Source organism: Plectropomus leopardus, chromosome 15 (genome assembly GCF_026936395.1).
Source record: "Plectropomus leopardus strain MGB_pleo_1.0 chromosome 15, ASM2693639v1, whole genome shotgun sequence".
NCBI classification, from domain to species: Eukaryota; Metazoa; Chordata; class Actinopteri; order Perciformes; family Serranidae; genus Plectropomus; species Plectropomus leopardus.
The window spans coordinates 22,377,218-22,404,621 of NC_142190.1; the positions used below are offsets into that span (position 1 = coordinate 22,377,218).

Below are 27,404 nucleotides of genomic sequence, written 5' to 3' on the forward strand. Positions count from 1 at the left end.
ATCAACATGTCTCGAGCAACAAATTGAAAAAATTCGCAAATACATTTTGAGCCTCCTATGCCTTCAACACACAAGCGTAGTCGCCAGAGGAAAATGATGGCATCATTCGTTTCTGCAAACCACATATACATTACATTTGCACGTTTTGTACTTACCATATTAACTTTCTAAAATGAGGCAGAAGATGACTTTGTCATCGGGATGGTGAGGGGATGATGGATGGTGTGTCACCCAGGAGAGACACCTACCAAGCTGCAGATCACTTATTGAAACCAAAAAACAACAAAACCAGTTGTGATTTAGTGAGTCATCACTTTGTTTCTAGTGAATTTTTAAACTCTACACATGGGTGCCACAAAATATAACAACACATTTCTGTGTTTCCAATGGGTTCCAAGTAGATTCTGTGTATTATGTAACATGTCTGTGTGTGCAGAAACACACAATACCAACATTTTTATCTGGCCATTGGGTTGAACACAGGATTTTGACAAATATTTAAAAACGTTACAGGGATGTCACTTTCTTCCTGTTGCTTGATATCAGGTAGGCTGTGGGAGTGCTATTGTGCAGCTTATATATGTGGTGAAGAATGATACTTTAAAGTGATATGTTATTCTTTCAGGTTGTCAGTCAGAAGTAAATTGTTTCAGCAGTCGGTTCAGTGATTTACTTCAGTCCACCCTCTACCACCCTCTGAACCCTGTTGTAGAGACAACAATGACAACAATGACCAAGGAACTAAGACGCTTGCAGCAGTTTCTGGTTGGTACTGAAGTCAGTACAAATATAGGTAGGAAACTGTTGTTTTTGTGGTTCTGCTAGCCAAGTAAAGAAGCACAAATTACTTTAAATTGAACGTTTTGAGCAAATCCTTTAAGTTCCTCGAGGAAAGAGCTCTACTGTATAAACTGTCCTTTTCTTTTTCAAAGATAAGTGAGTATCAGAGGTCATCTTGTCTGTGCTCTCTGGTGTTCCTGCCAGTTTGCCCAGAACAACTCAGTTTATTTGTCTTTAGGTAATTGAAAGGTTCCAAAGATGTTCCCAGATACCAAACCCCGACTGATGGAAAAACAAACCCCCTTTTCATCATTTTTCATTGTCTCTTTTGCTCTTTTGCTCTCCTTCTCTCTCTCTCTCTCTCTCTCTCTCTCTCTCATTGAACAGTCCACATATAGCTTCTGTGAGCCTGGCATCAATAGCATGATGGTGTGCTTTTTGTCCATTTTAACCAGCCATTTGGTAGATCTTCTCTTAATTTTCCATAAATTGTTAACAAGTGCTATACAGTCCCTGTGATGTATCTGTGGTGGTGAAATGCACTATTGTTCTTTTTTGATCCTGCAAAGAGGATTTGTGGGAGCTGTGTGAAACTTTGCAGGTAAGGTGCGAAGTTTCGTACTTAAATTCTCCCAACAATCTAGCTGAAGTATTACTTTTATTAGATACTCCAAACAGTGGTGAAGTCTGACAGTCTCACACCTGAATGAGCAATCTGAATGTGTCTCTTGATGACCGGGGTGCTTTAGCGATAGCCGCCTCATTTCCATAAGTGCTGATTTGCGGGAGTTGACAGGTGTGATTGTACCAGCTCAATACTTGCCTCAGAGGATGAAAACATATTCATTCATTAAATCTCAGCGGATTGCTCCTCTTGAGCATTATATATGCAGTGGCCTTTTTCCTGAGTTACCAACTGACAATCACCGGTTACCACCCATCTATGAGAGCATGGCTACGTGTCAGGTAACTGACATTTGAATGGCCTCCTCACTCACTGTGTGGTGTTGAGGTGTCAACACCTTTGTTTGGCCCTGACAGAAAGTCCTCTCTGATGGATATGACATTGCAGCTCCTTGACATTATTGCTCCCATTGAGAGGTCCGTAGGAGTCCACACCTACAGGATACAGGATGTCTCTGTCTGTCTGTTTCACACACCCACACACATTTGCACGCACACGCGTGCATGAAGTGAGCACAAAGGCATGGAGCCAAATGGCATAATCCTTCAATGATCCATCAAGTGTTTGAGCAGCCATTGTGTCCTGACCATTAACTGGGCGAGGAGAGCATCTTTGAGATGGTAATGTTGCCGCTCTCATTTAGCGCATAGCCAAGACAAAATGCCAACTGCTAATCAGCCATGTGTGTTAGAGAGAGAGAGAGAGAGAGAGAGAGAGAGAGAGAATCATTAAGGCTTTTCAGAAATTCACATAGACAACCTTCCTCATTATTTGTGTGGATAACCTATCATAATCCAGCCCCGGCCAATAATTGGGCTTTTGTTGGGAATCTTATGGAAAGCAGTGGATGCTCAGTATTTATGTAAACCTTCACCGAGCAGTGAACGTTACCAGCCAGTAGACAATAAGTGGAGCACAATTAGTGGGTAACTGGTGACAGCAAGTTCCAGCCAAAGGTACAACTACAAAGAAAGTTGATTTGTGTGTAAATTAAACCATTGCCCTATTTTTTTCTTATCTAAAACTCTAAGTCTCTACACTTTTAGTACTTTTATCATGTGGCGCTAAACTGAGATGAAATGACAAATTTGATATCTTAGTATTATATATTTTTTTATCACTTGAAGTTAAATAAAACCAGCTTTGAATCATAACAATGTGGTGTATGTTTAATTGCACTGTGGTACACTTCTTCCCAGTGCCCAGATCTCCCTGCTCATCTTTCAGCTCATTTTTTTGCTGGCTCTAGGCATGTTGCATTTCTGTACGCCCGCACTGTGGACACAAAAGGCGTGGAAGCAAATTGAGAGTCTCCCACTCTCTCAAACTCTAGTAAAATGGCAAAACTAGGCAGTGCTGATTGAATATAGTCCAAGATTCCCTCATTGTATTGCCTATTTCTTGCTTAAATTTCTTCAGAAACATATTTAAGTAAACTATTAGTATAAGAATTTGGGAACATTAAGTGGGCACCACATTGTTTCCTGTATTGTAGAAACTGAGTCTGAAAAAAACATTAAACAAAAACTGAGCAGTGCTGATCAAACATGATCCAATATTCTGTCAATGTGTTGCCTGTTTCTCACCTCAGATGTTTTCAGAAACATATTTTAGCTTATTGTTTAACTGTAAGTCAGGATTGTGTTACTAGCTGGCTGCCATATTGTTTCCTGTATCAAAATGGACAAGCTCACATTACATCTCCCACCAGTGGAAGAATTTATTGGTCCGATAATGCACAGTACATTCTGTGGTTGTCGCTGCCTTTTTTCTATATTTTTCTGGACATGTACCGTTTTTTGCCAATTTTTTCTGCATAGAAAGCCTAGTTTTATGAAAGTACCATCTTTCCTGCAGTGATTAACCTTAACTAAGTCAGTCGCAGTGTGCTAAGATGCACAGAACTTGCCCTTTTGTTGTACCGTTGCACCTGTTAGTGTGTGGGGGGTTTCCACCTCTGTGATACTTAATTGTAGTAATTTACAGTAATATTCTTCTCATACAAGCTACTACAAATCTTCTGCATTTAATGTTTCTTGACCTCATGATTTACAAAAGATCTTCCTACACAGCCACATGAGAGGCCAGAACACATTTGTGACACAAATGCAGCATCTGTACTTAGTGTATTTTGGGGTTTGATGAATTGAAGGGGAAAGGGATGTCTCTACCCAAACACACGGCAACACGTGCATGCCCACACAAATGTGCAGCATGGTGTACTGGGATGTTTGGGTGCATTGTGTGGTGCACTGTGATGTTGGGGGCGGACATTTAACAGATGGTGCAAGCTACCTCCCAGGATAGTAATGTTCAATTATCTGTGTCCAATTTACACCTTTAATGGGTGAGAAAGACAGGAAGAGAGAAACAGGAGAGAGAGAGAGAGTTGAAATGAAAGCTAGGATTGACAGGAAACAGTGTAGGGGGAATATGGATGTTTTTTTTATATAGGGAGCTATGTTATGTGCTTTCGCCTGGAGAAACTGCATCACAGTTATGCACCGCTGTGTCCACCTTCCCCTCCCCCTCCGTCTTTACACAGCTCCCATGGGCTCGTGCCTGTGGGTAGCTTTAATAGGAGCATGTTGAGGTCAACTTTAATTTGATGGGGAAAAAAAGCAAACAAGTCACCACTTTATTTATTTATTTAGTTCAATTGTAACACTCGGAAGGAATTAGTTCCAGTTCAATTTGTTCAAAATGACCCAGATGAGTTCAAATTTGTCTTTGGTAATTGGACACGGTTTCTCTTTTGTTCTTCTGTAAATATAAGCTGAGGCATGAAATAGAATTTATTCATGTCTCCCAGCCTTTGCTGAAAGGTAGCAGGTAAGGTGAGGTGTGTCAGTGCCTGAATATATATATTTTTTTATCTGTTTTGACAACACAAGTATATTGATCTTTATTCTGCCAACATGTAATATTTTTAGTATCACATGATCCTTGTTACGTTAATCATATCTTTGATGACGACCTGTTTCAGCATATTTGCATTCAAGACTTAATAAATCTGACAGTGAAAACATTTTTTATTCCCACTGAGATTAATCAACATTTTCTAACATTGAAAGTCTTAGCAGACTGCTTTTAATGAAGAAAAAAGGCCTCTTATCAGATTAATGCACATACAAAAAGAAATATGACTGTGTCAGAAGATAAAGCAAGGAGGATACAAAGAGGCTTAATCAAAATGCAGTGTTTTCTAATATATTTTTTAAAAAAAAACATATGAGGGCCTGTTAGAATAACTTCTTTTGGACGATACATTGTCCCAGAGATAATTTCAATAAACATTTTTTTTTTCAATTTAAGACCATTTTATGCCACTTATATAATAATAACAGAGTGGAATAATAATTCAAGTATGCACTTTCAGTACTTGAGAGTATTCAGACATTGGAACTGATATGTGAAAAAAAGTATTAAACTATCTTTAATACATAAAGCATTAATAAAGACATTTGGATTTGGTAAACAGTGATCCACATTTTTTTTTTACCATTTTCTAAGACTTTATGCACCCAAAAACTAATTGGTTAACTGAAAAAAAGTAGACAGAGACAGATTAATCAACAATTATTTTTTAAAAAATTAAATTTTTTTGCAGCCCTAGTTTGTGCACACTTAAGCGCTATGCCCATGGCTTATAATGGCAGGAAAACCCTGCTGTTTATTCTGGTATTGTGTTGGCTAAAATTGGTGACATTCCTAGTAAACAAACACGTATATAAACACAAAGGTCATTTCCTAAGATTTATGTCAATGACCTCGACTACTTTTGCTAACCTTGATAAGTTGATAAGGTAATAAACACGATTGGTTATTACAATTATTACGATTGGTGAGGTAATTTAAAACAAAGGCAAAATTTAACCAGGCAGGTCACTTGCAAACAAATTTCTATTACAAGGACAACCTTGCAGGACACTTGCCAGGCCAACCCGGCAGGAGGCAAGAACACCCACACAAGATCACACAAGATATGAAGGACAAAACAGATGGAGTGGGAGGAGGAGAGGAAAAAGCACACATTACAAACAGACTAACAGCAGCAATGTAAATTAATGGACAGGTAAAAGCAATAAAATGAGTAAATATGCAGAAATGGTGATATCAATGTACTTACCACTTTGAGTTTGAATGGATCAAAAACTACATGTAATAAAGTGCTTGTACCTAAATTAGTTAGTTGTGTGCATTGCTACTTCACCTACTCCATAGGGGGAAGTGAACTGCCACCTTTTTAGGCTCACAGCTGCTCTCCCACACATTAGCTGAATCCCTGGTGAATATAATTACTGTAAGTGGCAGCTTTTCCTGCAGTATAACACTTCAAAAATAGCATGGCAATGTGGCATGAGAATATCCTGTAGTGGTCTATGTAAAGAGGCTGTACTCTGAGCACATTTACCAAGGCCAGATTGATGGGTGGGTAAAAATTGTTTCCTCTTTTGAGAGGTAATTTAGAGGAGAAGGGGGGGGGTTATAAACAACATTGCAGTAAATTAAATATCTTTGAAGTTATTATTGAGGATTTGTACATACTGGAGAAGCAGAAGACGTCAGAGCCGAGGATCCTTGCAGCAGGCCTGGCTGACCTGGTTAGCTGGAGCTGGTTTAACTCCCATGGGAGACCTGTGTTGCAGCACTGCTCACCTCACCAGAGCAGCTTCATTAGAAACTTGACTGCACTTCCTTCCCTCATTTGTGTGTGTGTTGGTATACTTTTTGTATTTTTTGTCTTTTATTTATGTGCATCCACATCACCCACACTCACTTTGCCTGAGTTTTCTTAAGGAACACTGTATGAATAATGCAAGCTATTGAAGTAGAATGAAAGCTTTAACACATACACAGGCCTTAGACAAACACGCAAGGCCATTTTCTTCTACCACTGCTCTTCTCCACCTTGTCTTTTTGGCTCTACTCTTCTATTTACTCTCATCTTCACCAGTGGCCTGCCCATGGATAGAAGAGCACATGGTGTATTGTTTTTTTTAAGAAGAAAGAAAAGAAACCCACTAAAACTCCATTACAGTCGAAAGCTGCGGTTGCAGGGATAAAAAGCAGGAGAATGTGAGACAAAAGAGAGCAAGCATGGACATGAGAGGAAGATGAATCCACATGTGTCTTTGAGGCCTTTCTTCTTCCCTTTATTCTTCATAGCTGCGGTCTCCAGTGAGCCGCTGCCCACTGAGACAAGCTGCGTCCCTGATGCCCTGGAGATTTCCTGTTGCCACGATTACAAAAGACCATGTGCACTGCAGCAGACAACACACACACACACACGCACGCGCGCACACACACACACACACACACACACACACACACAGTAACAGTGTGTATCATTATGGGGATATTATATTGATTAGTGGGACAACTATACAATATTTGCCGATATCACAGTCTACCAAGATGTCATGTGACTTTGATTTTGATTCAGGGGCCTGTCATTGATATGTAATAATACCATATGTCCAGATGTCCAGTTAAGACAATCTGTTATAGAAGAAGCTGCCACCCCTTCCTTCTTTTTTTTTTTTTTTGCTCAAACAATTCATAAATAATGTTAATAACTGTACTTGGTTAAGTGCAGTAAAGTTTACTTGAAATGAACTTCACTAACACACGTATAACAGCACATTTGATGAGTTATCCTTCAAGGCTCTGTCAGAAAGCTCCTCCTGGTAGAAATCATTTCTTTTTAACCAAACCATGATCTTTTTCCTGAAATCTCAGGGCTACCTGTCTCAAAGCCCTAATGGCAGACTCCTCCCAACAGCCATGAAAATAATAATAAGTGTCGAGCTTCATTGACAAAACAGCTGTTGTCCACTAGTAACATAATATTAGCTTAAAAACTTTTACATTGCTTAAATTAGCCTAGCTGCTAATATGATACTATGTATGACATGCTCTGTTTACCGTTTTTATCCTCCCAAATCCAAAATATTGCCACGCTGCCAATTTATCCCCAAATAAGTAGTGTTATCCTTGTCTTTCTCATTGCTGCTTGTCCCTATCCTTAGGCGCTGTTTGACAATGACAAATAATTTCAAAATAAAGGCCTATACTAAAGATGACGATATGGACTGATGTTTTCACTTTGCATCAGTCAAATTGCATCATTGATCATTCAATGAATATATCAGTCCAGACTGATGCATTGTGACATCCGTACTAGCTGTGAGGATTGAAGATTGCAACCATGATGAAACTAGATTTTCTTGCTCAGGAAGTTTCTACCAGGAGCCATATTATCTGCAGTGGTCTCTTCCTCCCCAAAACTAATATAGCCTGCAATTTAAACAGGTAAAAACACATAATAAGTAGTTTCGAAACAAATCAGTGTTTCTCCAACCCTGTTTGGCTCATTGCAGAAAGGCCACCAGCCCAGCACCTGCTAATGTGTGCTCATCTTTTTTCACTGATAACTTAAAGCTCCAGATGTTTTGGGGGTTTTAAATGGAACCGAATTATCCGCTGAGGTCTTTTCCTCTCCAAAACAAACAATCCTTGTGAATTAAAGTGGAAAAAACACAGAAAAATGCTGTTTTACATTTAAAAAAATATGTGTTTTTCTAACATTGCTCATTGCAGAGAGGCTGCTAAATACAGTGGCTGACACAAAAATGTGAATAGCCTTATCTACAGCCAGTGTTTGGATTGTCTGCTCGGGGCTACTGTAGAAACATGCCAGACCACGTGGTCAAGGACCTTCTCCCTGTGTTATAAAAATGGCTTATTCTAATGTAATGTATTTACATTGTAATGTAATTGTACTATTACTTGAAAATAAGAATTGCTATGTAATTACATTAGAATAACAATTTTTATTCTCAGGTAATAGTACAATAAACAAATATACACTTATACTATTTTCCATTTAAGCCTTTAACACATGCACGTACATGCAACATTCATTAGGGCCCCACAAGTCCCAAGCTTTCAGTCCCTTCTCCCTGGAAGTCTATTCTCTCCTCGACCTGCTGGATATCCACAGAAACACAATGCCCCAAATAGAATGGGATATAAAGGTGATGGTTTGAAAATACGAGGTAACAGCCTGGCGATGACTGAAGCAGTAACAATCACAGGGAGCTTGAGCTGTTTGATGCCAAATGGTCCCTTGAGGGCGAGGCTCACCGGTCAGCTCCCCACAGAGACACAGTGAACACTTTGCCAATTTACCATCATTCGAGCCTTTGTAATGCAACACAGCACAAACATGCCTTTGTTCACTGACCTTTGAATAATTCAGCTCGAGCAAAATGCTATGACACATTTTTGATCAAAGTCTCACTATCAAGGGGAGGAGGCATTTTCCAGACGCTATGTGTTCCTCTCCACAGAGGATAAAAGCTTCCCTCCTCAACACAATCTTGGGATAGAAAATCCCTCGGAATTATAGGAAATTCATATACGTTTGGATTAAAAGAGCACCCGATGGTGAATCAAGCATTACTGCTACGCATTTCCTTATTCTGTAGGGATTTGACCTCTGCACAGGGTGAAAAATGCTTGCTTGCTTTATTTGGAAGTTTTCCTTGGAAATCTCCTGTCCCTTCCCCCTGTGACGAATGGCCAGAGATTACAGGTTGGTGACCAGGTATACACATCCACTTCAAAGCTTTGTCTGGAGGAAGCCATTTGTTACCCCTGAGGCATCTATCACAATATAACTTCACCTCCTAAACTATTCATTTGAAGAAGCAGTGGAAACAAAAAGCATCTGCTGAGTTATAGGCTGTACCCTGACTGTCCATCATCTAATGGCAGTACCTGTTTGACAGTGTGCGCTCTGTGTGTATGTGTATGCTTCCGTGTGTGTCCATCATCCTATAGCAATTCCTGTTTGACTTTTCTTGTTGGGGAGATTCATGATTTCGATATCCCAATGTGTTTTGTGGAAATTGAAATGTGTCTCTGGAGCCCTGGGGGGATTTCTTTAAGGCTTTAAATGGCAAAATCTCTCTGTGTGTGTGGGTGTATGCACATGTCCATGCCAGTATTTGTTTTTTCCGGTCAAAGGGTGGTTTTTATGAGATAACCACAGTCAAACTTGTCCTGTATCTTCTCTCCTGTTGTCTGATCCTCATTCCTCGTCGCTTCTCTCTTTTACAACATCCACTGCACTGTGATGGATAAAAACTGTGCATACTATATTACCCACAGTAACATGATAAGAGTGGATTGAAGATTTCTGTGATAGGGCGCTGCCATAGTTACAGTCCAGAGGGTGCCTCAGAGGGATTAATGAGATGAGTTTGGTGCTCCTGTCTTGTCAGTTTTTAAGAACATACTCATCAAGAATTGATCAAGTGCAGAATGGAGAAGTAAAATATTAAATATTAGCTAATAATTAAGTTTAGCCTCTTAGTCTCGAGGGTCATAATTCATGTTGAGTCTCCTCTTTATGTATTCTCTGTAGGAATGGTTTGGTTGTTTGTCAGGCTTGTGTTTGTTACAGCTCTGTGTTGTTCATCCATTGAGCAGCCCGGCTTACAAACTAAGCTTCATCATGTTATCATCAGTGGCGGTTCTAGCACATTTGGTGCCCAAGGCAAGTCTCTCCCCTGACAAAATCTCACCAAAAACTACATTTTACGAGATATCATAGAACACGTCACGAGAACAGTACAGATGACCTTTGCCCAATGCTCATTTTTACTGAATAGTGTTTGAACACATCACAGTGTAACTCAATGCAGCCTTTGTGAGCTGTTCATTGCAGTCACCAGTTGCTTGTAAGTAACGTTAATTAGCTCTCACCTGCCGATTTCAACATGGATTTGTTGTTTTTTTTCCATCTTAAAAACATGTGGAGTGGGCAACGACTGAGCTAGCTATACATTGTGATTATCCTTAAAAGCGACTGAGGCCTTTTTTACTGTATGCATGCTACATTTTTACATTTTTAAGAAAGGCTAATTCCCACATTATACAGACAGAGACTGTACTTACAGTCACCTGCTGAAGTTGTTTTTGCTTTGGAGACATTTACATATGTGGGAGGAAGTAAAAAAGGAGAGAAGATTACAGATCCCTCTGTAAGTAACTTCAAGGTCATAATAATGTGTATTCCTCATCAACAGGCATCACAAGAATCACTGACAAGGTTTGCAAAACATACTTTTTTCTTTTTTTTTTTTTCAAAAAGCATAGTATAAAAAATATACTAAATTAAGTTTAGTAAACATATAGCTCTTAGGTTTTAGCTGTGCTTTGAAGTCTGAGTTTTTAAAAACAAGGTGCACACATGTTAAAGACAATTGTCAGATTTGTTGGTTGGGGCATGTAAGGAGGTCTGGACCATATATTGATATTATATCAATATTGTGATATGAGACTAGATATCGTTTTAAATTTTGGATATTGCAATATCATAGTTGTTGTCTTCTCCTGTTTTAAAGGTCTATTGGCAAAGTGGTATATAATATTAATTACTATGTTTTTATTAGTGTATAATCAAATAAGAATTGTTGTGTTTTTGTTACCTCTATGAGCCGTTTATATCTACATAAAAGCAGATCCTCTTCCATGGAGTACGCCACATTGTCTCTCCAGTAGCCCAAGACGGACAAATTAACTGTCTGGCTAAAGATGATCATTCACGTTTACACATTTATGTGTCATCCATTGTGCTCTCCTACACACATGACACACAGGGGAAGACCTCACCGCTACATGGTGCCAAATCCTAAACTGGACCTTTAAAGGTTGCATTACAGTAAAGTGATATAATTTTCTGAACTTTCCAGAGTATTCGAGCTGTCATATAATTTGTCTTGAACCACTAAGTCATTATATCAACATTTATTAAGGATATTCATCAAAAATCTCATTGTGTAATTATCATGTGAAAGCAATAGTAAACCCTACAATTTTGTCTCAGTATCTATATTGAGGTATTTGGTCAAAAGTATTATGATATTTAATTTTCTTCATATGGCCCAGCCCTACTTTCAAACCCAACATTCAGAGTTGACCCTCAGACCCTGCACAATGTCATTGGCTGGGGGCTACACACCACCAAAGGTTGACGGCCTGAAACATTTTGAACACAGCAAAGGCAGAGGGCAGGATTTCTACAGGTACAAACACGGCCAACACACTTCATGTAGGTCATAAGTGATGATAGAGAGGGATTATTATTGTAGGAGTCTATACATGGTCTTTTTTTAAAAAAAATTCTACTCATTTTGCCTTGAACTAATTAAGATTTTTTTTTAATTTAATTTTTTTGCCATAGGGGTGTCAAACCTTTGATGTTTAATATCTCAGAATTGTGCTCCATCCATTTAAAACCTGACAGTTCCAACCCCACCATTTGTCTAGCAGGAGTCTCTGTTAATTAACATGATATATGGACCTAGTCTAACCATGGGGATAAGATCAGTATAGGATCTCTGTGGAGTACACAGTGCCACATGTTCCTGATAAGGTCTGCTGCTGTGTGCGTGGGAGGGTGTGATGTACGGAGGCGTGGGTGTGCATTGTTTGAAAACCTGTGAGGTATACTGTTTGGTTAAATTACATGTCTTTTTATTTGCAGTGTGTGAGTGTGAATTTCCAAGAGTAAGTGTAGCTGCAGTGTGCACTGTGCACATGTGTTTTTGTGTTGCTGTGCATGCTGTGACCTTTCTTATAGAACAGCTGTGAAGTCAAGTTACAGAAGCGCTGTAAACCAAAATGTCCTGACATTAAAACCACCAGGCCACTGTCACTGAGCCCTCTTCCTAATGTTATATTTGCGGGTTGCGTTTAGACCCAAGTGCATGCACTTTTTTGTTGAACAGGAGACAGTTCTGTAATAACTGTTCTTCTCTCAACTTGGGAACCAGAGCCAATACCAGTTAAAGGTGAACACAGATTATTATCAATCTGCAGTTGAAGTGTTTTAGCTTTTGCCCCAAAACTGGCTGTAAATCAGTATTGGTTTACTAATGAATAAGAACATCTGTTATAACATGCCACAGAACAAAGTTGTTTCTAATTGTGTGGCAGACGCCCATTCAGTTGAAACACATTTCTTGCCAAACAGTTGAATTACCGCTTTAAATACTCATGGTTGGTTAGCAGATGTGAGATTGCAAATAACCATAGCAACAATGATCTTAAAGTGCGGGTTAACTAAAATCAGTGATTTCTTGCTAAATAGCCTACATGACAAATCTGAGAAAATACTTGCTGAAAATGTGAACCGACAGGGAAGTGTGTAGTACTGCATTGTGGTGTTGAACTGTTTGTCTCCACTTCTGGGTCCAGGAATTTTTCTGGTGGACTTAGCATGCTCGATGATGTAGTGGAACAATCCTCAACATAATTCCTCCCCTACTCTAAAAAAACCTGAAGAACAAACTGCTGCAAAGCAACAGACTCTCATTAGCAGATTACTCAGTGGCACTAAGCACACACGACCCCTGAACCGAAGAGTGAGCGGCCGCATAGCTACAGACTCTTGTTAGCAGCTTAACCAGTAGCACGGTAACATACACATCCTGGGCTGAGGAATTTTAGAGCCCTTGTATGGTGACAGACTTTTGTTCAGCAGCTAATCACAGCCAACATTAAGACAAAACCCAAAACATTGAGCATTAACTGACGGGGATCTGGGTAGCTGTATATACATGTGGCATGTATTGTTTATCCATGTATTTATTGACTGAAAGAGCAAATAGTATAACGTTGTATAACGTAGCAAATTTACTGCACACACACAGGAGAGAACAGAATGGCACTGATATATAATATAAAGCAACACGCTCTAATGTCAAAACCATGAAGTGGTTTCTCTTTCAGTAAACACACCTCAGCATGTCAGAGCAGAGAGTACTGCTCATTTTTCCATGATTTTAAATTCAAATATTATAAACTTGACAGCTGTTTAAATAATTCAAATTTGGCTGTGGTTAATGACACATTTTTTCTGTGGTGTCACAGACTTATTACACATATTTATTTTTTTGCTTTACTCAGACTTTAACAGTGCACATGCCAGTGGTTAAACTTTATAACTCTGTTTTTTTATCCCTTGGTTAAGAGGTTATGTGTTGCCTTTCATATACTGGATGCATCATTGTTAATCACACTGACTGTTCATCATCATCACTTTTGGGTCAGAAATGTCAGAGTATTAGAAAAAACATTATCACTTAAATGGCCAGAGAAGAGCGTCAGTACCATATTCCATTCTCAATTGCATCTCCTGTGAAAGAAACATCGGGTAGTTTTTTTATTTATTTTAGCACTTTTCATTTAAGGAAACATAAAATAATAGAAATCATCATACTCCATAAGTTCAAAAGGAAATCAAACTGTGTATATAAATTCTAATCCGAAAGGAGACGGAACAAAACAAAGCAGGAAAATAAGACGAATAATAAGATAGCCTTGCAATTGTATAACATGGTGTGCACGGTGTTGCCCTGACTTCAATACAAATCGGTTACATTCACAGGGAGTCCTTGATTGCCAGAGGGCAAAGAGAGGATGTTTTAGTAAAGAAATATATTTATATTTAAATCACTGGATCTGCTGTATTTATGAGTTGTTTATGTATTGATGCACATCACAAACTAAAGCTGGAAAAAACACAAAAGGTGGTTTGATAAAGGCCTTTTCTACATGTGTGCAGATATTTTGGAACATTGATATTTTCCTCCACATGTTGGCATCTGGTCTACATGCACGTTGTTTTTTTATGTAATGAGCATGTGCCAGAAACAATAACAACAACGATGGACTATTGGTTTGTTCACTTTTTATAAGTATTGTTTGGTATATTGACTACTTTACGCTTAAACTCTATGAACAATGGAGGTGTCTGCTGCAACCAATATTATTTGGTCCATCTTAGCATCCACAGTTTAAAGCTGCTGAAAACTAGAAACTTTTAATTAGACCTGGTTAAACCAGCAGATGGCAGATCGGTTGTAAGAGTAGTATTGTTGTTGATGAGAAATGGAAGGGAAAGTTTTCGCATGTCCAGAGCATCACTAATATCTTTGAATGAGCGCCTTCATCCTTTTTCGATGCAGGCTTTCCCACACATTCACTGATTTGTGGCAGTCCGCCACAATTAAAACATCTGCAACCACAAATACATTTTCTATTTTTGGAGCTGGATTGGTCATTAGGAGTGCTGTATGTTGAAATCACATAAAGCGTACTCTGGGCACAGACAGAGCAGTCAAGCACATTGAAAATGAAACTTAACAGTTCCTTCTTCTGGGTTGTAAAGTTTTCATTCACTTGCAGCAGCTGTTCTTCTCATCCATCGATCTGATCTGATCAGCTCTGAACGAATCAACAGATCAATTACCCACCTCACAAGTTGCAAAACTTTGCTGAGTAAAAAAAAGAACTCATGGAGAGTTTCCCCTGCTCTGCGGTCACAAAGCCGCAAAAATCTCCAGGTTTAGAGAGGGTACATAAAATGATACAACACGCACATGTTTTAAATAGAAAAAAAATGAAAGTTTGCATAAAAATACACTTATAACAAATAAGTTGCCATTTCGCTGAATCATCTTCACTTAATTTGATTTACAGCAGCAAAAAACATGTCCCACAGTGGTGGTGCTCCATCAGGTGTGGTGCCCCTTATATTTTCATTGTGTTTTTAACTGAAAATCAGCAATCAACTGCGAATCCCTCAAGTCATTATATTCGCTTTTTTCCACAAGTCCATGCCCACATTATCACATTATCACAGCAACATTACACAGGTGTACAAAGAGGTTAAAAAAATCTGAAAATCTATCTTCATTTAATATTCTTATGATTGAATTAGATATTTGTTTGTTTGTTTTTAAGCCAAGCCACTGTCTTGCAGTGTGGATTTGCTGTTAATAGTATTTGACAGAATGACTATTTTTCCAATTACTGATATAGGCCCTGCACTGTACAAATGACAGTTGGTCACCGGGTTGCTTACAGAAAATAGAAAACTAAAAATAAGATCAGGGGCCCAGATTGCCATGATCCATTCGCACATGGTCTGATCATGGTGATTCACCAGATTTTGTTATTTTCATCGTGGAAAAAAATCTGGAAGGCCTTCACTCTGAAACCATAAAGACTGCTGTGCACCATCTTTAGCATGGATGAAACAAATGCTATGAAGTGTGAGTTACCAGCACGTGTTTCTCTGTGCATGTGCACACGTGTGTGTTTTATGGGCATTCGGCTTATGAGCAGATGATTCTACCGTGGACAGGGTGTGTGTGCGTAATTGTGTTAAGGAGTGGAAATCAAATATGCTAGATTAAATGACAAAACAAACAGATGTGTGTCTCTCTGTAATGTGAGAAAACAAGGATGAGGTAGACAGATCTAATAAAGCAGGCAGTATAGCGGCAATAAGCTGAATTAAGTAAGCTTGATTCCATCTATTAACACTGTTTACCATCTCCTTTATTACCCTGAGATGAATTGTGGCCCTTAGCAAAAGCTGTGCTAAATCAAATAAGATTTAAATGCATTTGCTTGTGTTCATTTGTTTTTCTAAGCTGAAGATTCTCTTGAAATAAAAAAACACATATGTGTCACAATGTATATATTCCTCAGTGTTTTTATGCTCTTGTGTATGAGTGGGTCGATGGCACTGTGTACAGCCAAGTCATAAGGTGACAAAGAGTGTGTTAAGGTTTTACAGCAATCTGCTCACCGGTGGACTATTGGTTAGATTCCAGGGGCCTTGAAACATATGGCAAAACAGCTGCTTCTGTAGGAAAGATAAGCTAAACTCTCCATCATGCCATGTGACAGCTCAGAGAGCCACGCTGCACACATCGATCTCCATAGGCTTTTCACTGCGTGTCAGACTCTGAATATATCTGCCACTGTGACAAAGGTAGCCCGAGGGAGGAAGGAAGTACAGAGGGGTAGAGAAGGATACAGGGTAAGGAAAGGGTTAAAAGGGAGGCAGAGTGAATGTGAAAAGGCAGGTGAGACAAACTCCTGAATGAGCAGAAGTTGAAGGGAGAAGAACACAGACAGAAAAAAAGAGGAAAACAGGAAGGATGTTGGAATTGAACACAGTCCCCCACGAGACTTATACCCTACGGGAATACTATGATCACTGCAGTGTGTGTATGTGCGTGTGTGTATGTGCGTGTGTTTTAATGTGTGCTTGTGTGTGTGCGTGTGTGTGTGTGTGTGTCACAGTAGGTGGTGTCTGTATGAACTATCACACAGTTTATTTATGACGGCTCCCTGCTGATGGTTACAGAGACTGAGAACAACCTGCTTACAACTTAGCTTTTCTGTGCCACCACCATCCAGTCACTCACTGTTCATTCTCTGGGAAAAATAGTATGTTTATCTAGCACAGGGTGATCTGGAGAAAATCAAATATTACAGTATTTTTGACCAAGTACCTCAATATAGAAATAAAGACAATTAATTTTATCAAACCTTATCAAACCATAAAAACCTCCTGATATTTAAAATCTCTTTTTCAGGACTGATTCGACTTAATTGGAACCTATAAAGCATAAAGACCCTTTTGCCAAACTCCAAACGTACCCTAGGTATGGACAATAAGAACATGTTCTGTGAACTTAGAGCATTGCCATTTTCAGTTTTTTTTTTGCTTAATGTACACACGTAAATAAGATAAGAGTAGGCCAAGAATATCTTTATAAATAACATAATTTTAAAGACAACCACCCAACCCAAGCATACGGGATATAGTGATGTAGGATTGACTATTGGTGCCTTCACAGAATACTTACACAGTGAGATATCTGATGATTAATCATCATTAACAGAACAGTCTGGTTGTAAGTACAAAAAAACACCATTTTACTAATTTAGCCCCTAGAAACAGGAAAATACTCTTATGATATTTTGATATCCAAAATTTAAGACAAAACTTCATGTCATATCAAGATACAGATATAATATGAATATATAACCCAACCCTTTATTAACCCACACATACTTATACTTCAAGCCTAGTTTATATAAATAGTAAATCAGTAAAAGTGGTATAACTGCATATCCATATTATATTTATTCCTCTGCAAAAAAAAATCTAAAATGTAAGGTATTACTCATCAATAATTTGCAATGATCAATTATATAAAATGTATAAAAAGAAATGAGAGTGCTTTCCAGGACAGATCAAAGTTCCTTCAGCAGACACTGTTTTGTAAGTCAGTGGGCTTTCATCTCCACATCACAGGTTTCCTAAAGTCAAGGCACTATGTTACATTTACCCGACACTATTATTTGCACACTCAAGATTCCATGAAATGAAACATGTTATTGACCACTAGGGGGCAGAAAATTAAGCCTTAATACACTCACATTGTCATTTTTCTTATAGCTATAGCTACTAAACAATTGCCCAGTGACAGAGTCAAAAGAAACAGGGCAACATTCACCACCTGATACCACCACTTCAAATCCAATATTGCTGCTGTTGTAGCCCCAGTTTGGTCCACCAACTACAGTTATTGGAACAACGGTCCAATGAACCAAAAGATTAAAGAAAAATACAGTGCTGTGTTGATTCTTTGTAGGTTCAGCAGTAACTTCTCTTTAAGGGGGGGCTATCATGCTTTTCCTTATTTTCTGTCATATATATATATAGTGTTACAATGTTGGATATTTGTATTTAATGTGGCCAAAGTTTCAAACAATTAGGTTTATGTATATAAAAGCAATTCCTGTGAGCAAAAACCTCAGGTTTCAGACCATTTTGAAAAATGTTTCCAACATTTTTTTAATTTTTTTTTTTTTTTTTAAACTTTTGGGTCAGCTGACATCAGCTCTGAATTGATGTCTTAAATGGTCATTTTCTCCAGGCACACTACTGCATGTGTTTACATTATGTAGCGTCATGTTAACCTTTAGTTTAGATTTAATTGATGTTTTTTTCAGTGTAGAAAAGTGCCACTATACACTATATGCCATTCTCCAATTACACTGCTACATATAGCTACATAAGCTACAATTTCAAATCATATTCCTGCTTAAATATCTCTGGTTGTGAAGATTTTGGTTAAGAAGCTTTTACTGGTGATTTTTTTTATGGTAGAAAGTTTATAGATTGCAGGCAAGGAAGAACCGGAAATACTGACCAATAAGAGCAGACTGGGCTTTTTTGGGAGGGGAGCTTAAAGAGACAGGCACTAAAACGGAGCATTGCAGACAGAGGGTGAATACATGTGTTACAGCACTGACTGTATGATAGAAATAGTGTTTTTGGAAAATTAAAGCATGAAAACATGTAGTAGAAAATCAAAACACAAGTATAAACCTGAAAATGAGCTTAATAGGTACCCTTTAAATGCATTTAAAAAATGTGCCATTATTGCCTTGAATGACAATTTTCCAAAAGAAAAGCATAGCTTTTTCATCATAGAAAAAAATGGTAACAGCGCTTAAAACTTGCAATACTGAAGTTCTTCTTGTGACTTTCCTTAATTTTCTTTTAAACTGACTCTTTCCTGGACATGAAAGTGTGATAAAGGTTAAAAGAACACACTATATAGGAAAATTGTCAAATTTGATCCCATTTTGCGCCTGTTTCTCATGTATCTTCGTGTATTCTGTCCAATCAGGAGTATTGTGAGCATGTGAGAGGTGGCCATTGTGTAATCAAGTAGGAATACTCTGCTCATGGCATGGTAAAATGGGGGAATGAGAGAGTGGAATGAAAAGTGTTTTATTCAATTTCAGCTTGCCAGGACTTACCGAACTGTTGTGTTGGTTGCCTGGTAACTGTAATACTCGGATATACAAGTGCACAGTGTAGTGAATAAGACTCCCACCATTTTTCTCTTTTTTCCCCCTGCCTGTGTTCTCTCTTTCTTTCCCTCTTTCTACCTATAGCTGGATATGCTGTATTTTCAGCTGTTGTCATGAGTGAATAGGTGTAAAACCATATATTCCGTGTTTCGTCTTCAGGACCTGTCTATTTTTTTTCTTCCTGGGTATTGACTGGGAAAGATCACAGAGCCACAGTTGTGACAGGGAACTCATACCTTGACAGCAGGGATGAAAGGCAGGAATAGAGCGAGGTCAGACTTTGCTGAGGGAATATTTCACAAAGCCATCAGTCTCATGTAGAAAGGAGTGTTGGTAGAGATGTGACACCGACTGCCCCGTTTCTCTGTCAGCCCCTCTCCCTCTTGACCAGTGATACAGCAGCAAGGTGAGAAATTTTTACCAGATGTGTGTGTGTGTGTGTGTGTGTGTGTGTGTGTGTGTGTGTGCGCATTTGTGTCTAAGATAGGAATAGTGTAGCTTTTTTTATGTGTTTTATAGCATTTTGTTGTTCTCTAATTTGCCCGGTGAATATAGTGTGATGCTCAAGACCAGAAAATGTGTTCAAATCAAGTAAAGAAAATTCACAAAAAGATCACAGGAAATTATCAGTCTCTCTCTTTCACCTCCTCACTCTATCTATCTTGCACCTTGGCAAGCAGTGAAATAGCACTAACAAAACATAATCACCTCAATCAGCCACTGAAAATTGGCTATCAAGATTTGATGGCTCTCAAATAAAAACAAAACAATATGTGAGTTGAGAGACTGTCCAGCAGCTGTATCTCTAGGCGTGCTTTCACGATTACTTTTTGCTCCCTCCCTGAAAATGAATTTCAACCTATTTACAGTATGTTTATCAGTCAAAATTGAAAATTCTATATTTCTTGTCTACAGGGAGAGATTGATTTATTAATCTGTAATCGAAAAGAAAGCACAGTATTTTTTTATAACATGCAGACTCAGGCACCTGCGGTTATATTCTCTTTGTTCTTCGTCTCTCATTCTTTTTCAGGCGCTGTCTCTTAGAGCTGCGCAGGTTTTCAGGCTCACTGGAGGCATTCCAATAGATCCATCAATTTGGCAAAGCAGTGTGTGTGAAGCATAAGAGTCATTCCCTCGGGATACACACGCAAATACGCAGACAGACACACACACACACACGGGCTAATAGACAATCTATGTTGTTTATTTGGCTCACTTCTGTGTTTTTACCGGCAGGAAGTCTCAGAGGTGACGCTCTTGTTGCCGGTTAGGTCGTCTGTGTTGTGGTTTCCTTTGTGTTAGTACACAGTTATATATCGGCCTTTATGGTTTTCACCATGCTGATCGTTGAACCCTCCCATATCATGGCAATTTCTCTGCTAGACGACAAGCCTGTCTGTGCTTCTCCGCTTTGATTACAGTGCTGTCAATCACAACCTAATATGATGGTGCAGCAGTATGTGCATGGATGACTGTAGGTCTGTCCTGAGAACAAAGGCATCAATTGTGTGTTGGTGGAATTAGATATTTTTGTTTGTTTGTTTTTAAATAAGATATAAATTAGACAGAATTTCCGATTGTGTTGCCCTAAACTTGATTATTGGTGCTAAGCAAAATTTCTCAGAGTAAATGCATTTATGTAGCTTACTGATATTGCATGTTTTAAGTGTTTGCATATGTGCATTTGAAGCAGTACTGGTTGCAGTACCAGGATTTTGGCATTGGTACTCAACAGTACCTTCTTTCTTACTTTACTTGGTCTGCAATAACAAAAATTAATTTTTTGAACAAGCTGCAGGGGTGACTTGATAAATTAAAAAGCAATTCTGCTCCTCTGCTCTTTTCTAATTACACATAAAGCTGATCATCTGTTTCTGTCTGTCTGCTAATTTGTGTATGTGTGTGTGTGTGTGTGTGTGTGTGTGTGTGTGTGTGTGTGTGTGTGTGTGTGTACGTGTATGTGTGTGTGAGCTTGTCTAGCAGTGATACCATGCTATTACTAATATTATATTGAAAAGAAAATAGTACAGACGGCAAAATTAATGTGGCATATTTGCACTGTGGCAATAGTACCAATGCAATTTGGTTGGTACCCCTAAAAGTACGGAGTTTGGTACCAAACCCTATGTATAATGTGTAATATTGTATTGCTTAGCTTAACTTATCAGCATCATCAGGAAGACAAATCATTCCTCCATGGTTTTTGACAGAATGGCATGGAATCATTTTGCACAGCTGCTTTCAGTAATTGCCCAACAGCTTGTACAAATGCTGTGACTGTAGATGTTGTTTCATGTATTGATTAAATGTTATTGAAGACTGAAATCAGCCCGTGTGGACAAGCCTTACTTTATTGCTAAATTTGTCTTTTTCGTTTTGCCTTGTTTTAATCACCACTTGTTTCAACACATTCTTATAAAATACGACCGCTTGGTCAGTGGCCCTACAAGGCAAACTATAACACAAGGCCCCCCACCAGTGTCAGTGTTAGATGCATAGGGATTTCATGTCAATTTTTACTTTCTACATGCATTGTGACTTTTCAAAATAAACTTCCATTTTCACAGAAAATATGCAGTTTCTGGTCATTCAATGCATAATGACTGCATTTTAAAATATAGTTAGATGTAGGAAAAAAAACCACAACAAAACAAAAAAATGTTTTTAAGCTTACTTCCTCAGGTTTAGTTATTAAAACAACTCTGGTGACACACAGGACACAAACAGCAGCTTCCCAGATGAAAGTCTGGAGTGTGCTTGACCCATCTACCACCCCCTCTGCCCACCATATGTGGACTTTCTTGACCTTTACATTTGCCTGGAGTGTCAAAAAATGCCACTGCCTTGTGCATCTCTTACTGCTGCTAAAGAATGCCTTGCCGTGCATTGTTGTTGACGCCAAGGGCCGCCGAAAAAAGCATCAATATTTGAAGAGGTGGGAGTAGCACCAACTTAGCAAGTAATTAAATGCTTTTATTCATTTTCTGTGAAGACTAATGATCATTAGACCTGTGCTCTCTGCCGGTGGTGCTGAAATATGCACGCAAACATTACATGCAATATTAGGCATTGGGAATGTAAGACTGAACTATATGTCTGTTAAAACAGATTTCAACAGCATAGTAGGTCCGTAATTTCATGTTATATTGCATATATAGCTTGGCTTTTGCTGAAACGATGCCCCTGCTTGAACACACAGACAGAAAATTACTTCCTGTATGTAAAATATGTAATTTCCACAAGAAATCAAACGCAGCGCAGCGTTCACTCATCAACAACATGATATCTACAGTATGCCCGTATCCTTATGGGCCGTACAAGCTCATTAGAAAGCAACAAGCCTCCTTGCATGATCCAGATGATGTGACGCGACTAATTAAAAGGTGGCACACTGTAAGGTCTCAATTTGCTGATTAGCTAAATCGGGACATTCTCTTTCAGGGTTGAACGATCCGAGAGTTTCAGCACTTGTGATTGACGTTCAAGATAAAGACGATGCTGTTTCTGCATGTTCGAGACAGATACAGGCACACTGTTCTTCCCTACAGTTATCTAATCAGCTGCTCTGTCTTCTGTCTTTGTTCTTTTTTTCCCCCCTCTGTTTTCTGGCGTCTGCCTTCTCTTGCTGTCCATCTGACCCCTCTTGTCTGCTTGGGGACTCCAGTGATGGCTTCAAAAGGCAAAGCTCGAGGTGAGTCGTGGCTGTGTTTCCCTGCTGTGCCTCTATCTCAGCTTTACGAAACTAGCGGCAGAAAAGTGAAACAGAATTTACTCTTTTTTACTTTAAAAAAATTAGATTTGACTGAAGTATTTGTTTGTTTGCTTGCTTTTAATCTCTTGGGTTTTGTTTTTTGCTTATTTCCTGAAATGTCCTATCTTTTGATGTAGGGAAGTTTTTAAGATTAGACTACACGTTGTTTGCGACCAAGAAAGTGGAAAACACAACTTTTACAAAATGATTTCCTTGAAATCAGAATGTGTTTTTTAATGATAGCACCACTACACCATAAAGCTCATCTTATATTCATATAGTTTTGTTTTTGCACATTTGCCTGTAAATTATTTAAGCTCATAAACTCTTCAGAGCACAGTCTAAGGTCATGAGATTAATAATCAAGTATTTAATTGTGCAATATTGCCCTTTACCATTGCCTGGCACTGGAGAAGTGGCAGTAAATTACAATGATCAAAATCTTTTCTATCTTTCCCTGTGTCTGCAAGACAGCAGCGAGAACGGATTAAAGATCAGAGCGAGTCGGAGAGGAGAGAGGGAGAGTATTTATTGAGAGGAGATAACCTGATTTCATTCAGATGTGTGCTTTGGTAAATATGCCTTTCAAAACTAAGAATTTAGTCAACCATGACTATAATCTCATTCTGTTTAGTTACCATCTTTGGCTAATGATTATGGAAGCACAGGTCTTGAATACCGTCACATTCCTGAGCAGAGGTGCAATGGCAAGTCAGATGAAAGGACATGCATCAGCTCAGAGACGCATACCTAACAATCTTCTGTGTGTACACATCAAATTACATTATCAAATACGGTAATTGGTGAAATGAAGCATTTTTATGTGTGGGGGTGGTAAACTGATTCTAGGTATGTGTTAGTAAGTGCTTTTCTTAGACCAGCAGAATCTAAGGTAAATGTGAAAATAAAGATAGACTAATACTTTCAAATTCTAAATCAACAAGGCTTTTTTTCACCATGTATATTCATTTTGTTTTAAACAGGTAATTCTGCACAGTTTCAGAAAAAAAGGTTAGGCTTCATTATTTAGGCATGGGCGGTATGTAATATTTCATATCTTCATATGAAATTTCACCACTGTATATTGTGAGGCACTACATCTCTGGTGGTTTGTGCTGTGCACTACATACAATCATATTAACAGAAAGAATAGTGCCTGTATTTATGGTGGTATTGAAAATCATACTTTTGGGATTTTGAAATACCCTGGCATACCCTAATACCGAAATACTGCCGAAGCCTACAACTTATATTAGGGATGGCTGATAATTTCCAATTCATTTTGGCACACACCGATCTATGCATATATTTTTTCCACCTTAATGCTGTGAACATCAAGTATCGCTTGTAGTTAAATTAACATATTTGTATGCTTATTCTTATCTTAATTGCACACTGGAAGATGCAGACATAAAATACAAAGCTTTTCAAAATGTACACATTTACTGGCAAAACTAAGTTTATATGAAAAAACATGCCATATTTATTTTAATGTAATATTTTCAAACAAAAATATCAAAAGCTACTTTATCTGGACTGGATGATGCTGTCCCTGAGACAATCTTGACAACAGCCACAACCAGGGCAAATGTGACCCTTTTCCACCACATAATTAAAGCATCATTTTAGCGGCTTTTCATTACAGCTTGAATTTTAACTTCACGCTGAGGCCGTCTTCATTTTAAAGCCTTTATATGCAGATACTGATAATTTTCTGATAATATTGTGCATCCCTAACTAATATCATTAGTATGACAGCATTTCTTGGCGTCAATGCCGAAAACATGCCAAGTAGCGGTGAAGTGCAGTTTGTAGCAATGATTAAATTTTTCTGTGGTCAGGAGGCATTCGTGTGTATCAGTCAGGAAGAAATTCTTTGTAGCATAGGTCAACATGTCACAGGAGTCACAGGACTATCCCCAACTTTCAGTGTAGCCATGAAGCTTGTTACAGGTTGCAGTTCGCTGCTGCTTGATGTGTTTTTGGTGTTCAGAATCAACATGTTCACTGCAAAAACACTCACAAAAACAGTCTGGCAGCAATCCAGCAGCACCATTATATTCAATCAATTTATTTAATAATAAAATAAAAGACTAACTCATAAATCAGATTAATCATTTTATATTTTTTCAGGGTGATGATGTCAAAAAAATATGACAACACACACTCAAAACTTTATAAAAAACAGTGACATTCTGTATAGTCCTAAGATAGACAGATATGACAGTTTATGTCCCCAAATGTGAATGTGTTAATGTAAATAATCAGAATAATCAGTCTGGGTTAAAAAAAACAAAACAAAACAAAAAACATACTGTGCGTGTTAACATTTTGATTGTAATCAAATGTGCCATCCAGAAGGAAAAAAAACAGAATTCAGTTGACAAAAAAAGTTGTGTAAATGCTCTTTCCAATTACTTTCTGTGTTCAGAAAATCTATACTTTCTGCACATACTCATCCGGCGGAGTTCAAAGTGTTCCCCTGCGAAGACGCATCTCTCCCTCTTCCATTGTTTGTCTTTCATGAACACTCTCCAACACTTTCCCATGTGGCGCATCTTTCCCAGAGGACTCCATATTTTTAAAAAAAATGGTGTTTACCAGGGCGATTGTGAATCATAGTGGGTAGCTGGCCTTTTGTTTAACAACTACAGTGCTGTGCTCTGATAGAAGTACTGCTTTTGTACAAATAACAGTAAATCAATTATGCTGCTTAAACAAGGATATTCGTTTTCAAAAGTTTACCTATTGTGAAGTGATAGATTTGAAATATTGCTCATGTCAACATCCTTACAGCACTGTCTCCCTTTTCCACCTCCACATCATCATCCTCAGTAGCAGCATCAACATCACACATTTCATCTAAAGCTTAACTTGCAGGATTCCTGCATTTTCCTGATGTGTCTGAATGCATAATTACTTTAAACTATCTCTCTCCCGGCAACATCCAGCCACATGTTTTTGACTGAAAGCTCTCTGTCTCATTGACTGTTGACCCTCCTCTCTTTAAAGGCCACCCTCACCTGGCTATCATCCTTTTCTATCTCACTGCGACAGTATAGGAAATCCATTGCACTCTTAATAGGGGAACAGAGAATGTGTAGATCAGAGTCAAGCACATGCCTCCCCTCCTGCTTCTCTCGCCGTTATAATGAGGCTATTGGTCGGAAAACATAACAAGCCAGATAAGATTCATGCTGATCAGTGGGCAGATAGAGGCTCAGTTCACCTCAAAGCAACAGTTCATCAGAGTGTTAGCCTGAGAGACAGATCTGTATGTGACTGGAGGGATGAGAGTCAAAGATGTTTTTTCCCAATACTGTATATTCTTCTGTTAATGTGTATATATATGTGTGTGTGTGTGTATATGTATATATGTGTGTGTGTGTGTGTGTGTGTGTGGTACAGCCAATTACTGTATACTGCACCAAAGATTAATTTAAGCTGGCACTTTGCTTTTTTATTGGTGGAAGATTGAATCAGGGCTATTTTAAGAAAATGTGACAACCTAATGGCATCTCTGTGAAAGGTGCAAATGAGCATGAAAAACAGAACCTCATTAAACACAACATGTAAATTAATGGCACCTATACAGGGTGTGTGTCTATGTGTTTGTACAGAATGAACAGTTTCTGGGTGACTATATCTTGAACCTGAATCTATGCATAATGTTTATTGTTCAATAAATACTATGTAATACTTTTCTTACTTAGAGTGAGGGTTGTGTTGCACAATCTGTTGTTGACCATTTAGAGAAAAGTAAGATTAGGTGGGCTAAAGCACATCAGGACGCTATGGTTAGACTCAGCATTTTAGTAGAGCTTGACACAAGCTGTTTCTTCATTAGTCAAAGAGAGAGAGAGAAAGCCCTGATGAAAACTGGTAGTGGTACAGTAGTACAGTAAAGGCTATTTTAATATAATTCGTCCTCCTTTTTCAAATTTTTCACACTTTTGGAGTACCTGGATTTCCTTCCTATTTTTCCTGTTGGTTACCATTTTCCATGAGCATCAGACATGAGTTTTTGACCTACATTTGATTATTGTCTACAGAGCAACCAGTATCTCCCTTTTTCAGTGAAAATAATGATATTGTCATAAGTCTTTTTCTTTGTCTTCTTCTTGATTATGCACTTAGTTTTGGCACTACAATTCCCACAATGCTTTGGGTTATAGAAACGGTTGTACTGCTCTTGAGACACTTTTAGCGTTTTCTGTTTACATTTTATCAAGGTGATGATTCTCAGACAAATTCTTTTTCATTAAGGGATAATACCCAGCAAGGTGTCTATTGTCAGGCTTATGGCCTTTAGGCACCCGTCTGACGTGCTCATGCATGTCAGACGGGTGCCTAAAGGACAACTATTCATTTCTGATTATCGACACGTCCAAGGGCATTATACGGCTTATACCACAGTCA

The 27,404-nt window shown here is 38.4% G+C and overlaps 1 protein-coding gene across 3 annotated transcripts in view; it reads left to right on the plus strand.

Moving 5' to 3' along the window:
* The window catches only part of LOC121952341 (cell adhesion molecule 2), a 262,122-nt gene that overhangs the window by 150,942 nt on the left and 83,776 nt on the right, over window positions 1-27,404 (plus strand). For 2 of the 3 annotated variants that reach the window (XM_042498955.2, XM_088088351.1), the window contains exon 2: window positions 22,899-22,925. The exons of the other annotated variant lie outside the window; for it this stretch is intronic. In XM_042498955.2, the coding sequence (XP_042354889.1) occupies window positions 22,899-22,925 (27 nt within the window). The remainder of the gene's footprint in view (window positions 1-22,898; window positions 22,926-27,404) is intronic. 3 annotated transcript variants of the gene reach the window in all.